General features: G+C 33.0%; 1 protein-coding gene across 1 annotated transcript in view; it reads left to right on the forward strand.

Moving 5' to 3' along the window:
• Positions 1–1,502: 1,502 nt before the first annotated feature.
• Positions 1,503–16,684, forward strand: part of LOC119839734 (organic cation transporter protein-like) — a 23,774-nt gene continuing 8,592 nt past the window's right edge. The window contains exons 1-2 of the mRNA XM_038366169.1: positions 1,503–1,849; positions 8,711–8,921. Coding sequence (XP_038222097.1) covers positions 1,671–1,849; positions 8,711–8,921 — 390 coding nt within the window. The 5' untranslated portion in view covers positions 1,503–1,670. The remainder of the gene's footprint in view (positions 1,850–8,710; positions 8,922–16,684) is intronic.

Below are 16,684 nucleotides of genomic sequence, written 5' to 3' on the forward strand. Positions count from 1 at the left end.
GTAACACGGGCGAAGCCGGGTGCGACCGCTAGTAAAAGATAGGACTGGGACGAGTAAGCTTTAGTTTTATATTGTACCAGCTTTTGCACGCGTTAAATTCATTAATGAAAGCGACTATGTAATTAAGTATAGAAGTATAGCTAAAATGATAATTTCAAAGTAACGACTTTATTATTCAGTACTAATTTCAGTGAAAAAATATAATCGCTCATGAGTTGTGTACATATATTGTTTGCATATAAATCATTGTAGTAAATATTGTTTGCATATGTGACTCAAAAGCAAACAAAATGAGACATTTATTTAAAACTCCATTTTAAATTTAGTTTCACAATGTTCAATATTAGGATGATTCAATTCAATGCTTGTTTAGTTTTCAGAACGATCATTGTCGCCATAGTTACGGCGGGAAATGTTTACATGTATATGAGTGTGTGTGTGTGTTTGTGTGTGCGTGCATGTATTTTTCTCGACGGGCCTTACAGAATTTAGTTCTGAAATTGTGTTTTTATTTCCACATATCATTTTGAATGAAATTTCATCAAAATAATATCATCTAAAATGTTTCCAAAACTATACTATAAAGGGCTAGACACGAAAACATTTTTCAGATCTAACTAGATCATCCTGAATTTACTACTAAATTAATACAACTGAATTTCAGACACTCTTACACCTTATTTAAGAAACGTGGCTTGATCGGTTCGCGAGTGAAATATTTTTTTTGCTATAATTCTTGTAAAAACAAAATGGCCAATTCACATATTTTAAATTATATGTAAGGTATGTTAAATTGGTTGTTGCCATGTAGAGGAAAGATGCTTGACCCTACACGAGAACTGATAATTATTTGACAGTGTAATCCCTATTCCCTATAGCGTGGTCTTGGTAACATTTTACCAGAAATGTGTTTGACGGGCCTAGTTTTGGCGGGAACTCGGATAAATTTAGTTCGGAAATTGAAATGTTTTTTTTTTTCAAATATGTTTATATAGAATTACGTTTAGCAAAATAAAATATATATCTAATTGGACAATATTTTCATTTGATGTAGTTTAACAAAATGGAATGTACTCGGCGTATTGTAAGAAAAATACAAATAAGTACATAAAATAAAATCATGGCATTTCATCGTGGCATTAATATAATACGCTGATGTATCTTGTAATTATTTTTGTCCTAATGACTTTCCTTATTATTCTTATTTTAAATTCAACATCTGCTTCAGGCTTGCGTAAAATACATAATAAAATAAATGATAAATAAATCTTTATGTATTTAAAGCAATGAAAATCATGTCAAAGGCATTGGTAATTACAAATGATGGTGATATAATTGTCACAGTAATTGTGAAAAATAATAATTTATTTAACTATTATAGGGTAAGAGTAATCTGACGTAACGTGAATAATTGAATAATATAGTTACAGTTCCTTGAAGGTGATAAGCTGCAATTCTTATATTAACAATAAAAAGTCAGTATCAAACGGTTTGGCGCGCACTATAGCCCGGTGACCGACGCGACACCGTCGCGTTCGCCATTCTGTAAATTAAAAAAAATAACGTTCCAAATTTGAAGTGTTGTGATAGACGATTTAATTTTTTAATCTCGTAGTTTGACATTCCTTCGTTCCCGCTAAATAAGTTTAAATTGAATTTAGAACTTCAAAATGGTAAACAAAATGGATATGGAAAAGAATAAAGAAGTAACCGTGGACGATATTCTGCATATTCTCGGACCGTTTGGGAAGTTTAATATATTAAATACTATTTTGATATTATTCCCCGTTTTATTGGCGGGCATGTATTCTTCAGTGTATAACTTCGAAGCGATGGATCTTAAATACAGGTGAGAACATTTTCTTTCATAATATTATGTGCTGTTAAAAATAACACTTAATGCGTTATTTAGTTGCTACGAAAGTCTGATGTCTGATGATAAGTAGATTTCAATATTTGATTTCTTCAAAAATTATAACTTAAAATTCATGGAATCTAATCCAAAAAAATAACTAATTTTAACAATAAATTAAATCCCCTTCAAATTGACAGAACAAAACGAATTTAAACAGGACCACACGTGCGGCACTAGCTTCCAAATAAAAATGAATCATTAATATCGGTTTATCCAGTAAAAAGTTATGAGATAAAAAATAAAAATCACAATCGAAGAAATAGCCAGCTCGCTTTTTAGAGCCGGTTGAAAAGGAGATAAACGTGCAATGAATGGACCGTAATTTTTCAAAAAAATCTCTTTAAGTACTTTTAAAAATTAACTACATTTATAGCTACAGGTCTCTTGTCGATTCTCGTTAGTAACAAGATTTAAATCAAATCTTGTTCACTAGATAATGATTTATAAGAAATAGTAAAAGTATCGCAGAATAAAAAAGTTGATTTATATTTTTCCTTTTTCGTACTCGATAACTCCGTGGATTGTCAACCAATTGGCGTGATTCTCAATATTAGAACTCCACGGGAGGGCGCCAGGCACGTCTGTGACCATTTTTTAATTATTATTCAGTTTCACATTAAAGTTTATTTTATAATTATTATTCAGTTATGCACTTCAAAATACCAAAACACAGAAGATTCAAATGTTCAAAGTTTAAATGTAATGCAAATACAAACATTTTATATATTTTGATGGATTAAATATATATATATATATATATATATATATGTCGTGTTCCACTATATATCGAATGCATTTATCATTCGACCTAATTTAAAAGCATATTGAATACGTAGATATAAATAATTATTCAATTGATATGTTGTTTTCTTTCTTGTATTTAACTTTATTTAATAAATATACAGATAATGATTAACATTTTATCAATTTAATTGTGGAGTAAGGACCACTTTCTCGACTTACTTATAAATTAAAACATAAATTCGTGAATAGGCGATTCAACAGTTATTGAATAATTATATTTTCATAAATTATTTGTTAATAGCTAGAACTCGTTCACTCGTGTGGTCAGATTAAATGTATCCTATGTCCTATCCAAACTATAATCTATTCTTGTAACAAACTCCCTACAGGCCGCAACAGAGGTTTTCGCGTGAAAGAGTAACAAACATCCATACATTCTAACAAACTTTCGTGTTTATAATATTAGTATGATTTTAACTGATTAATAAGTGATAAGTCAAACAGAATATATTCAGATACAGCCTTAAATATTCACAACATTTAGAAATTAAAAGCTTTTTAACGGATTTTAAACGCTATTTATACATTATGTTATTAACCCGACGTTTCGAACACTTTACAGCGAGCGTGGTCACGGCGAGACCGACTGACTGAGTGAATAAAACGCGTTTAAAATCCGTTAAAAAAGTTTTTAATTTCTAAATGTACAATACTCGCGTAAAATGAAAAGCGAATTAAATAAGACAAGTCTATAATAATTTTATAGGAATCTACAAGTAATCAAGGAACTAGTCTTGCAATAAAAACTAGGACATTCAATTGATATGTGACAGGTGTATAGTGCATTTAACACTAAATAATGATTATGTTAATGCACTGTAAACATATTGTACAATAAACCATTGTTTATATTATGAAAACTATACTAAATATGATAATAAACTTTTATATGATAGATTTAAACGTATATAAAAAATAATGCATATTATCACCTATTAGTAAACTAAAATTCCGTTAAATCTTAGTCTTTGAAATTATCCTTTACTGCGCCCCGTGGTTTCACCCGCGTAAATCCGCATCCCGTACGAATATCGGGAAAAAATTGCCTATATGTTATTCCAGTTGTCCAACTGTCTACGTACCAAATTTCATTGCAATCGGTTGAGTAGTTTTTGCGTGAAAGAGAAACAAACACACTCACATTCTTACAACCTTTCGCATTTATAATATTACAAGCTGCGCCCCGCGGTTTCACCCGCGTAAGTCCGTATCCCATAGGAATATCGGGATAAAAAGTTGCCTATGTGTTATTCCAGTTGTCCAGCTGTCTACGTACCATATTTCATTGCAATCGGTTCAGTAGTTTTTGCGTGAAAGAGCAACAAACACACTCACATCCTTACAAACTTTCGCATTTATAATATTAGTAGGATTGGATTAGAACACATGTAGAAAGGTGAATGAAATTGGTAAAGCCAGAACAGTACAGAAGCAGGTCTAAATCCATAGATAATACAGATTTAGGTACTATTTATATAATATATAAGTATATTGGTACCTAAATCTGTGTTGCCACATTAAAAAACGCATTCAAGTATGGATGTTAACAAGTGTATGTACAAATCGTTACATATAATAATGGACATAGGGAAATAATTACAATTATGTCAATGACAATGGAAATTCTCACTGATGATATAACGATAATTGTTTGGCATTTATTGAAATTAAATAATTTCCTTTACAAAAGACAATGTAATAATGGCTTTCAGTTTTTGCTATATTTAAAAACGCGTAAAATTTTTAATCTACTCTATTTTATCATACAATAACCGTAATTCATAGTTTTATAGCATTGAACATGCTTTTTTTTAATGAGAAATTTTTAAAGAATAGAAACATTCGCATTCGAATCCCTATCCTACTTCCTATCGTACTATCCTACTCCTACTAATATTATAAATGCGAAAGTTTGTAAGGATGTGTCTTCGTTTGTTACTTTTTCACGCAAAAACTACTGAACCGATTGCAATGAAATTTGGTATTTAAACTGGAATAACATATGGGCAACTTTTTATCCCGATATTCCTATGGGACTTACGCGGGTGAAACCGCGGAGCCCAGCTAGTATATTATATGAGAAATTTTGATACCAGTTTATTCTGTCAGGTCCTTGGACCCTTGTCCTATATATCCTATGTCTTTGTATTGATAACTACCTCAACACCCGCGGCTTCGTCCGCCTAGTCAAAGGAAAAGATTGACCGTCCCTGAATACCGTAAAGTTCCCGTCTGATTTACGGCATAGCAATTACCCCATCTCCTTTCTCGGATCTACGACTATTTTCACACCAAATTTCATCCAAATTAGTAATAGTAGATTCAGTGGTTTAGGCGTAAGAAGGAGACAGACAGTTTACTGTCGCATTTATAATATTGTAACAGGGATTTCTGGGTAGAGAGCTGTTCTTGTATTCTGTATAGTGCATTACATAGCCTCAACTTGCAACAGGCTCACTATCAATTATTTCAGAGGACTTAACTCTATCAGACGTTATATATACCTACCTGCTTCCTATCTGCCTACCAATACAAGTAACCACGCATGTGGGTGGGTGACGCCGGAGGTTCGTATCCTTGTCATCACCCTTCTCAGTCTTTTCCTGCATTCCTATCGTCAATTTTCTTTATCTCTTTCCATTAAAGTCGGCAAACCAAAGGCTTTATATGAGTGTTGAAAAGTTTGAAATAGTGTGTGTGCGATTCACATACGATAGAAGTGAAACTTCAGTAAATCGACAAAAGCATGAGATGAATATATATAAAATATAAAATAGTATGTATATTTCTGTCTCATTCTTTGCCGGCTTCATTCTACACATTTTTGTCTTACCTGTCGTTTTTTCCGTTGCATCAGGTATGAAATCACAACGATTCTAAAGAAGTTTCACTTCAAAATAATCGAATAATCGAATCTCGGCTGGAGCCATGGCGAACAGATAGTTATTTATATTTACTAATTGTTCGCCCCGGCTTCACGTACTCATAGACTTCCCATAGTAGAAATTACCTCTACCAGTCGGAGACTACGCACAAACATTTCAAACATTACATGTCCAATGGTGAAAGAAATCTCGATCGACTCAGTAGTTCTTTAGGTTAGCACGTGTAAACAAATAAACAGGCTATTCAGCTTTATTAGTATAGATACCTTAGTAGATATATTTTTAACTTCCTGACGTGCCTTTAAAGAAGTTTTTGCATAAATTACATTTACGCCAGTATTGACACTCGTTTGCTTCCTTCTTTGTTTTTTTATAAATTTATTATTGTTTATCTCGTAAATAATGAATAAATAAACACGTATTTATTAATAATCATTAAGTAAATAGAACATTTAAAAACATTTAAGGACTAATTCGGTTGTTTTGATTTAATTCTTATGTCGTCCTGTGTTCTTCCTACACATTGTAGGGCAAATGTCTGGCTAAATAAATGGCCAATATTGTAAGCCTTAATAGTAGGCTGGCATAAAATCGCGACAGAATTTCAGCATGCGCCCGTGGCCTCTTCACTTATACGGTACGACAGAAGAGGGAGGTTTTAGTCAAGACTCCGACATAACCCACAGCCTCTTCCCCGGGTATCATGCTATCTATGCAAGTTTTTCCCACTATAAAAATAGGAGCAAGTGAAACTGATACTGAAAATTATTTTACAAATAGATTATACTTATTTTTAAAGCCAGTACAACCAGTTGATATTAAATAATCACGTTAAAAGTTAATAAACAATGCGTAAAACGCTTAAATGAGGCAATTAAATCGGTAATTTATTTAAATTAGATATGATAATCGTATGATAACAGAATCTCTAACATAGATAGGAAGCGTCCAAATGAGAAGTAACTATTTCATAATAATCGACTGCAATCTAGTAAATTATGTAAAAATAATAAATAAATAATTAATTGCTATCCGATTTTTTGGAAGATTTGAAAGAAAAGTTTAAGGCGTCCCTTAGTCAGGAACCGAAAAGATAAAAGAAATGGAAAGTAGAAGGAAGGCATTGTCACAGCACAGTGGATGACGTGAGTTCGAATCCCGCTCGTGATAAATTGTTTTCTATTCTTTAAAATTTCCACAACAAGGAAATGTATTTCATGACAAAGAATAATATATGAATTATATACTTAAATTATGCAAACGAAAATAGCCTTTATATTGTATAAAACAAGTTCGAAATAGCGCTGCTATTCAGGCTACACTGAGGTTCTTCTTTCCCAAATGTAAAAAATTATTCTGCAAACAAAATCTCTAATAAAAAATACCTACCAACGAAAACAAAAAATAGAGAAATCTCCTCGTGAGTATAATAAATCGTATATTTATTTTAGTATATTCAGTAGGTAAATATCTTGATATTTTATATGTTCTAATTTTTACCTACCTATCTTTTCAATAAAACCTTTTTGCTTATTTCCTAGCTACCTATTTCATTCTATTAAGGTACCTTATGCCCTGTTGGCCTGGAAGATATCACTATTAAGTGATAACGCCGAAGAATTTATTGTTTTGTGCTTTTTGTAAATATTACTAATAAGACTCCTTTATGTTTAGTTTTATTAGCGAGTTTATAAAAAAACCGATGACAAAATCTGCCACTTTATCAAGTAACTTCACCTCCAGTTTTGTATATAAAACTATGATGTGTATCCATTTAAAAATAAAAACATTAAGGTTTTTGGTATTAACGAGAGAGTAACCTTCTTACTTTTGTAGTATTTTGTTAGTTTAGTTGTATGTGTGAATAATGTATATAACTATTGTTATTTTTATTGCATCCACGTCATCAGAATGTACAATAACTTACGTAAAATCAATATCGATTTATCCTTTTAAAAGAAATACTGTAATTTTTAATGTTATAAATAAAATAAAACAGTCATTTATGATTAAATATTTTCCATATATATAGGTAGATAATTCGATGATAAATATATTATTCACAAACATTTTCCTCTCATTTAATATCCCTATTTATTCACCTTAGATTAATCAAAAGTTAGCCCTAAATTAAATTTTGATTATATACCTATCTAGCCCCCCGGCTTCGCACGAGTCCAATAATACATATGATTATACAATGAATTACTCTATTAAAAAAACCTATCAAAATCTGTTGCGTCATTTTAAACGACATACAGACGGCGGAAAGCTGTTTTTATACTATGTAGTGATAGATATGAACTACGATTTTTTATAACCAGCAAATTAGAAAAATAATGAAATGTGACAGAAAAAAAAGTGATCAATTCTGAATAACGCCTACTCATTTATTAAAAGGAATACTTAATTCATGTTTCCTAAATAATAATTATTTGCAATAAGGGTCACCGCCGCTCGACGTATCATGGATGTATCGTTCTTAATTTGAAAATGGGAATGACAACAATTTCCTATGAAACTCAAAACAAGTAAATAACGTCAATACAATAGGTTCCCACGCAGTTATTGAGTACAAAACCAAAAAAATAACAGAGAACCTCTTTAATTTTTGGTTATAATATATATATATGTCCGTTAAGCGGTTCAGAGACTTCACACAAAGGATATCCAAGCGCTTTTTATATTTATGTTTGTGTTGTTTTAGAACAAAAACGACTGAACCGATTTCAATAATACGTTCACCATTAGAAAGCTGCGCGTTCACTGAGTGACGTAGGGAAAATATTATGTTCTATGGGCGAAGCCTAGGCGGAAGAAAAATTAATTTTATTTCTTTCGCAAATCTAACTAAACTAAATAATAAACAAATTCTTGTACTGTAGATTAGCATATTGCATTTATTTGAAACTAGCTGTAACCCGCGTGCGTCATCACTCACGTGGTACCTCAAATTTCATACAGATAGCAGCAGCTGTTTTCGTATTAAAGAGTAACACATATCCTTACATCTATCCATCCATACTTACAAACTTTCGCCGTTACAATAGTTAGATATTTTGCATCTTAAAACATCCCTAAATATACTGTATTCTTAAATTTCCAGATGTACAGTGCCAGACTGCTCAGACCCGTCCATAGTGAATTACTCCATACCTCACGGGAAAGATGGTGAACCGTCCAAGTGCCGCAGATACGCTCCCTTCACGAATGTCACAGGCACCAACGACACCTGTTCACCGCACTACTATGATACTTCTACTGAAATCGAGTGCGATTCTTACGTCTACTTCGAAGAACATTCCATCGTTAAAGAGGTGAGTTTCTCTTATTTATTTTGATAGTACTAAGAATGAGATAATTTAATTTAATTAAAATGATTTAATTTTTAGTTTTATTGCATTGAAATGCTTTATAAAGGAGAAATTTTGAAAGAATAGAAAAAATTTGATCACGAGGTTGGATTCGAATCATCTGAATAGATGGCGTGGGGTGCCCCTTAGGCACATAAAACCGAAAGAGTAGAAGAAATTCGATTATTGTGACGGGATCACGAGTGGCCGAGAGGCTAGGCGTTGCTACGGTTTGACAAAAAAAGCGGGTTCGAATCCCGCCTCGTGATCATTTTTTTCTTCAGTGTACCTTGTATTTTATGCTTCAACCGATGTCCCAAAAACGAAGGAGATTTTCAACTCTTGAAATTTGATAATTTGAAATATGAGCGGCGCTCCTACCTCGCCTGCAACGCCTTTATAACCTGTTCGGACTAATTTTCACTAACTTTAATACATACCACTATTTGCTTGTATTTGTATAAGGTCCCATACCTTATAGCACATATTGCATGATCGCGACGCACATAAACTATAGATTTTTATTAATGTTTAAATCCAATCAATTAATCATTTATAATCAGCGCGCACGTGAATTGGAAAACTCAATCACATATTTACACAAACCTAGCCTCTTGTTAATAAAACATACCCACGTGTTTAAACCAAGGCATAGTTTACGTACTAGATGTATTATCTATATATCATATTATCTGTGGCTTTGGTACGATGTAATTGTACATTCCGCCAACTGTCAAGTTCAGTCTTCGTAATTGATTTGCGTTTCTTATCGAGTTCAACCGTATCGTACTGCTTGTACGATACGGTTGAACTCGATATAGATTATAGCGGTACGTTTAGCGAAACTCTATAAATGGTAAGGTAATATCATAGCTGTTTCCTAAGCTTATTGAGTAATGTAAGGATTTAGAAATTAAAGTGTTTAAAGGGATTTTAAAAGCGATTTCTTCATCTCAGCCTCCCTGTGACCACGCTCGCTGTAAAGTGTTCGAAACGTCGGGCTAATAATGTAATGAATAATATAATGAACATTTAGAATCCGTTTAATAGTCTTCAGTTTCTAAATGTTTTTTGAATGTGGTAGTCGAGCACGCTTCGGCACGAATTGGGCCAGCTCGCACCGGGGAAGTACCACACACCCACAGAAGACCGGCGTGAAATAGCATTCTGCTGTGTTTCGTTCGGTGAGTGGGGGAGCCGGAGGCCCATATCCTTTTCCTTACCCTTCCCAGTCCTTTCCTTTATTCCTATCTCCAATCCTTTTTTAATCCCTTTCCAAAAAGTCGGCAATCCATTTGTAGAGGCGTAAGGTCTGCAATGGACTTTATGCCTCTCCAAATGTTCATGGGCGGTGGTAGCGCTTACCATCAGGCGTCTCACCAGCTCCATTGCCGACTGTAACATAAAAAAAAATGTATAATACTCGCGTAAAATCAGACACAAGAAAATACTATTGTAAGGATTTGTTAGTAACATTTTAAGACTAACGTTTTATAAGACTAAAAATTGTGAGCTTCATTTAAATATTGGATAAAAAGATATTTCAAACGATTAATGTTTAAAAGACAGTTGTAAGAAATAAGCAACTTTAATAAGTCAATAAGTCAATAATAAATTTATTAAATGAAATAAATTGGATATTAACCGGTAAAACTTTCAATCGACGTTACTAAAAACATCAGATTCACAATTTTTAGCCTTTTTTTTTTTAGTCACTAGCTGCGCCCCGCGGTTTCACCCGCGTAAGTCCGTATCCCGTCGGAATATACGGATAAAAAGTTGCCTATCTGCTATTCCAGTTGTCCAGCTGTCTACGTACCAAATTTCATTGCATTCGGTTCAGTAGTTTTTCCGTGCAAGAGCAACAAACACACACGCATCCTTACAAACTTTCGCATTTATAATATTAGTAGGATTGCAAATAATCCCGATAGTCCTTTACTAACTTCGTGCCAAGAAACAGTAGTCTAATTTCCCTTTTTTTTTATAGTGGGGAAATCTTGCATAGATACCCACGGCCCCCGGGGATGGAGCCGTGGGTTATGTCGGATTCTTACCGACCAAAACCCCACTGTGTTCCGTCTAGCCACTTGAGCGAAGGGGCCACGGGAGCTGATTAAAATACGTCCGCGACTAGTCTAATTTCCCTACGGTGTCAAGGTGCAGCTAGCGTGTCTCTCGAAGAAATCCATTCCATTACAAATATTAATTTCTACCTTGGAATGTCTAAACCATTTTAAGCAGATGTTTTTAATCATGCAACGATATTTTTTACATCCATAAATTAATAACGATATTCGATCGTTTAAATTATTCATTAATGTAGGTGATCTTTTTATCATTTTGAGGTTAATGCGATTTATTTATTACTAGCTGTTCGCCCCGAATTTTTGAAATCGGTCCAGTGGTTTTGAGTCTATCCATTACAAACAAACAAACGAACAAAAATACAAATTCTTCCTCTTCATAATATAAGTGTAGTTATTTACGATCCTCGTATAATAAATAGACTGAGAACTTATGTTTATTTATCACTTTAAATCAACCAATTAATATTATATTAATCTAGTGCAATTTAGAGTATGGACACTTTTTAATAAATCACGTGACGAATAACTGTAACAAAACTTAGCATTTTCTTGTGTTTGGTTTTACGCGAGTATTATACATTTAGAAATTAAAAACTTTTTAACGGATTTTAAACGCGATTTATTCATTATATTATTAACCCGACGTTTCGAACACTACAGCGAGCGTGGTCACGGGGAGACTGTTCGCCCCAGTCTTTAATTTCTAAATGTAACAAAACTAATTCTTTTCAACACAAAAGATAACCGACGCTTCTGCGGAGAGAGCTAACACTCCATAGCAAAGATTCTAAAGTTGCATTATATGACGAAAATATCCTATCAATACAATACGAATTACGTCAATCGGTTCATAACCCAGAGTTACAATAACAAAACCAAAACATACAGTCGAATTTAGAACCTTCCTTTTTGGGAACGTTTAAAAATACATCACGAAACTTTAATAACGATGTATATAATTTTAAGAACGAATTACTACAGTAATCAATCTTCATCGAATGTATCTTATATAATACTATATATTTGACTTCTAAGAAGATGAGGGAATGCAAAACGGATTTCGTATTATTCGACTACAAAGGAATTATCAGATGATGGTCCGTAAGATATCTTAGGATCGGTCGTTGACTTAAGGCCAGTTGGTTACGAGGATTCAATATAAGCCAGATGGTAATACTTTTAGATCCGAATTATCCTCTGCTACTGATATTATAGATGTATGTTTGTTACTTTATCAAGCGAAAAGCACTGAACGGATTTATATGATATTTAGCTGTGATGTTGCTTATGAACCAGAATATCACGTGAGCTATATAAATACTTGATTTTAACTGCTAGTGAAATCGCACAGCACAGCTAGCTAATTATTAATAATAATTGGCGACTAACCATAGAGGTTTATTATGGAATCTACCAATAGTCTTTCTTCTTTACCTTAAATGCAAAAGTTCCATTTAACTCGTTGAGACCATTTTCATAGACAATACCAACGAACACCGTGACACGGCAATTTTATAAATAAGACGAAAAAAACAGATAAAAAGCTATTAAAAAACATATTCGACTTCAAAATCAGTTAAAGGCGAAAAATAAATTTTAACTTAATTACTATAAGCGCTTAGTACGTATCTCTTTGAAGTCGGTGCCAACCAAGTCAAGTAGGCAGTAGATAGATATGTAGTAAGTTACCTATCTATTATCTACTACCATAAGACATGGCTCCTCCTTTAGTTTTTGGAAATCGCTTAAAAATATATGAAAGTAAAAGGTCACGAATGCTAAAAAATACTCGCTCAAGGTTTGTTCTATGGATATTAGTAATTTACAAGTATTTACTTGCTCAATACATTATTGATTATTTATAATATAAATAGTCATGATGCTATTGCATATTATGGTTGATATAACTTGTATGTAACCATGGTCACGATTTCGTTTAGGAATTAATAGTTGTCCCCAAGTTTCTGTAATAATTTATGCTTATCTCTCATTGGTTGTAGCTTTTAATCTATACTAATATTATAAAGCTGAAGAGTTTGTTTGTTTGTTTGTTTGTTTGAAAAATTCTTTCAGTGTGTACCATGGGCGAAGCCGGGGCGGACCGATAGTATATTATATAGCATATTAAAGCCTAACACGATAAATGGACTATCTAAAGTAATTTGTTTATACAATCCATTGGTGCCTGGTTTTTTTTTTAAGATAAGCTCTGTAAACATAAGTTCTCTAAAATATTAGTCGGTGTTTTCAAAGATAGATTATCAAAAAACTATAATTTGAGAATGGCTTGGCCGATTGCATTCAAAAAGTTGGCAAAAAACTTGAAAACGTTTATAACTTTCGGGGGAATACCAATTTATGACCCTTACTAGCTGCGCCTCGCGGTTTCACCCGCGTAAGTCCGTATCCCGTAGGCATATCGGGATAAAAAGTTGCCTATATGTTATTCCAGTTGTCCAGCTGTCTACGTACCAAATTTCATTGCTATCGGTTCTGTAGTTTTTGCGTGAAAGATTAACAAACACACACATCCTTACAACCTTTCGCATTTATAATATTAGTTGAATTAGTAGGATGTAAAAATCACCCTTCTAACCTACACCGAATCGAATAAACAATATAGTTCTTACTATAGACAATTAAAGGTTTTTTTTTCCTTTACGTCAAAATTTACATTATTCCTAAGTCAAAATAATAGCTATGCCACAGATAACATCTATATATGCTTGGCAATTTATTATTACAGTCTATAACCCGCGAATGATGCAAAATATTATCATTTTGTAATTTGCTTTATAAATACAGTGATTTGTCAAAGTTACGCGACATCATATTAAATAATAATCACACATAATTGCGATCATACAATAGTGTGAACTGTATTTTAAATTCATGTTTATGTTAGCTTGATTGTTCCATTATTTTTCACTACACATATGCAGAATTATCGAGGATAATAATAGGTTTTCATCCAGTTAATTCACTTATGTTTTTAATTGTTTTGCGATCTGTAGTCTACGTAGTGAAGCGAAATGAATAATTCTAGAGAGAAATTGCTTTTGCTCGTTGTTCTTGTATCTTCCTACTGTCCTACTAGTCCTATCCTACTAATATTATAAATGCGAACATTTGTAAGGATGTGTGTGTGTTTGTTGCTCTATCGAACAAAAACAACTGAATCGATTGCAATGAAATTTGGTACGTAGATAGTTGAACAACTGGAATAAAAATAATGTTGTTTCTTCATTTGTTTCATGATTTATGTCGTTGGTCTCGGTCAAGTTTTGTGTGTAACTATTCATTTTTATTCATTTACACTATTTACAATATGTCTACAGTTAATAAGTGGTTTTTAATTGTAGTTTTAATTTTAATTTTAATTGTAGTTTAAATTTATGTTTTATTTTTTAGACTAATCTTATCTATATATCTAAAATTCTCGTGTCACAGTTTTCGTTGCCATACTCCTCCGCAACGGCTTGACCGATTCCTCTGAAATTTGGTAAGCATATTGGGTAGGTCTGAGAATCGGCCAACATCTATTTTTTATCCCGATATTCCTACGGGATACGGACTTACGCGGGTGAAACCGCGGGGCGCAGCTAGTTATGTATAATTTTTAAGTGTCCGGTAACAAGCCGTGGCAACTTTTAAGTTGTCCTAAATTATAAATAGATAAATAGAAATATAATAATATTTAGGCAACTTTTTATCCCAATATTCTTACGGGATACGAACTTACGCGGGTGAAGCCGCGGGGCGCGGCTAGTACTTGATAAGTTCTTAACTTAAAGACTAAATTAAAAAAAATCATTCTTTTATAATATCAGTTCATAACTTACATATTTATACTTGCTGGAACCCGCTGCGTCACTTGCGTGGTACTCGGGTAAAAAGAAGTCTATATACTAATCCATACCAGTGTCTACCTGACTATATGTCAAATTTCATACAAATTTGATAAGCCGTTTCGGCCTGTAAGAATAACCAACATCAGTAAATTCTAACAAAAACCGTGTTTAAATATTGGCAAAATTTTATTTACTTACAAAACATATCAAATATGAAATATCTCAAAGGGATAGACAGAGACAAATCCCTATATCAAAGATCTATATTACATAGTTAATTTATTTAAAATATTGAATTTTATGATTAAAACAACATTGGTATAAGATAGAACATCTAAAATCAATACATTGCAACCTTCAACTTTTTACATAGCACCAGTATTGAACTAAAACAATACCTTAATACCACTAAACACCCATTATAAACTATGATTAAAAAACCACACGGTAATGTTCAATTGTTCTACTGGCGGTTAGTGATATATTTCTACATATCTATAAATATTTAATACAATAATAACAATATACTTTATGATTACGGAACTTGGAAGTCAATGTCGTATACCTGTATTGTACAGGATGTTATTCAACGATCGTTAAATAAATGCGTGTAAACAAGGAGTCGATAGCATTAATTAGTGAGTGGTGGTTCAGTGGTGAGAACCTCGGACTGCAAAATCGACAAGTCGGGGTTCGAGGCCGGGCGAGCGGGCAGGAAATAAATTGATTTTTTCAATTTATCCGCGAATGTCGATAACATCACCACTGCTTAAAACGGTGAAGGAAAACATCGTGAGGAAACCGGCATGTCCGAGAATCATAATTTCGACGACATGTGACATCTGCCAACCCGCACTTGGCCAGCGTGGTGGATTATGGCCTGAACCCTCATAGGAGGACTGTGTCCCAGCTGTGGGAACATATATGGGCTGATGATGATGAATTAGTGAGTTAGGCATGCCCTTTTATAAGGTTCATTATAAAATGTTGCTTGTGAAAATCTTTATTAAATTAGGGTATGAAGATATTAAGGTTGTTATCAATTTTCAAATAGGAATTTCCATCACAATTACATTAATATTATAAATGGGAAAGTTTGTTTGTTTAGATGTTTATGCGACAATCACGCTGAAACTATTTTGATGAAATTTGGTATACAGCCAGGGTATGAGCCGACTTGAGTAATAGGATACTTTTTATTCCGATTAAATGCTGCCTTGGGATAAAACAGGAATCTTGATATCCGGGCGGAGCCGGGACGAGCGTCTCATTTTTTATAATGTAGTGGCAGTTAATCCTACTATTACGGAAAAACTACTGGACAGATTTTGATGAAACAAAAAGAGCGCAGACTAGTGTGTCCTAATACGCGAGAACTTTCTAAGCAACTTCCAAATATTCTTCTGATGCTAATCGAATTAAAGAGGAATTCTTTCTCTCTCTCTCTCTCTTGAGAATTTTCGTTGAATAAATGTGAGTCATTTAATTCATTTAAAGTTGATAAAAATGAATGAATAGTACAAAACGAATATTAAATGCACGCGCTTACTTCAGTATTCACTTATCAGCGGCGTAAAATTAAAATTTATCGGTTGTTAGTTACGAAAACAAATCTACTGATTCTCTTATCAAACTACTTAAATACTTAATTAACTATATATTTTCTTACATTCCATCGAGTTCAAAATTTTCTTTATATATATGTATGTTATATGTATATATACCTAGTCTTGCCATAAATATTGTAATAAAGAAAAAAGAAAATTGTTAACTGCAAATAACATTT

Source organism: Zerene cesonia, chromosome 4 (genome assembly GCF_012273895.1).
Source record: "Zerene cesonia ecotype Mississippi chromosome 4, Zerene_cesonia_1.1, whole genome shotgun sequence".
NCBI classification, from domain to species: Eukaryota; Metazoa; Arthropoda; class Insecta; order Lepidoptera; family Pieridae; genus Zerene; species Zerene cesonia.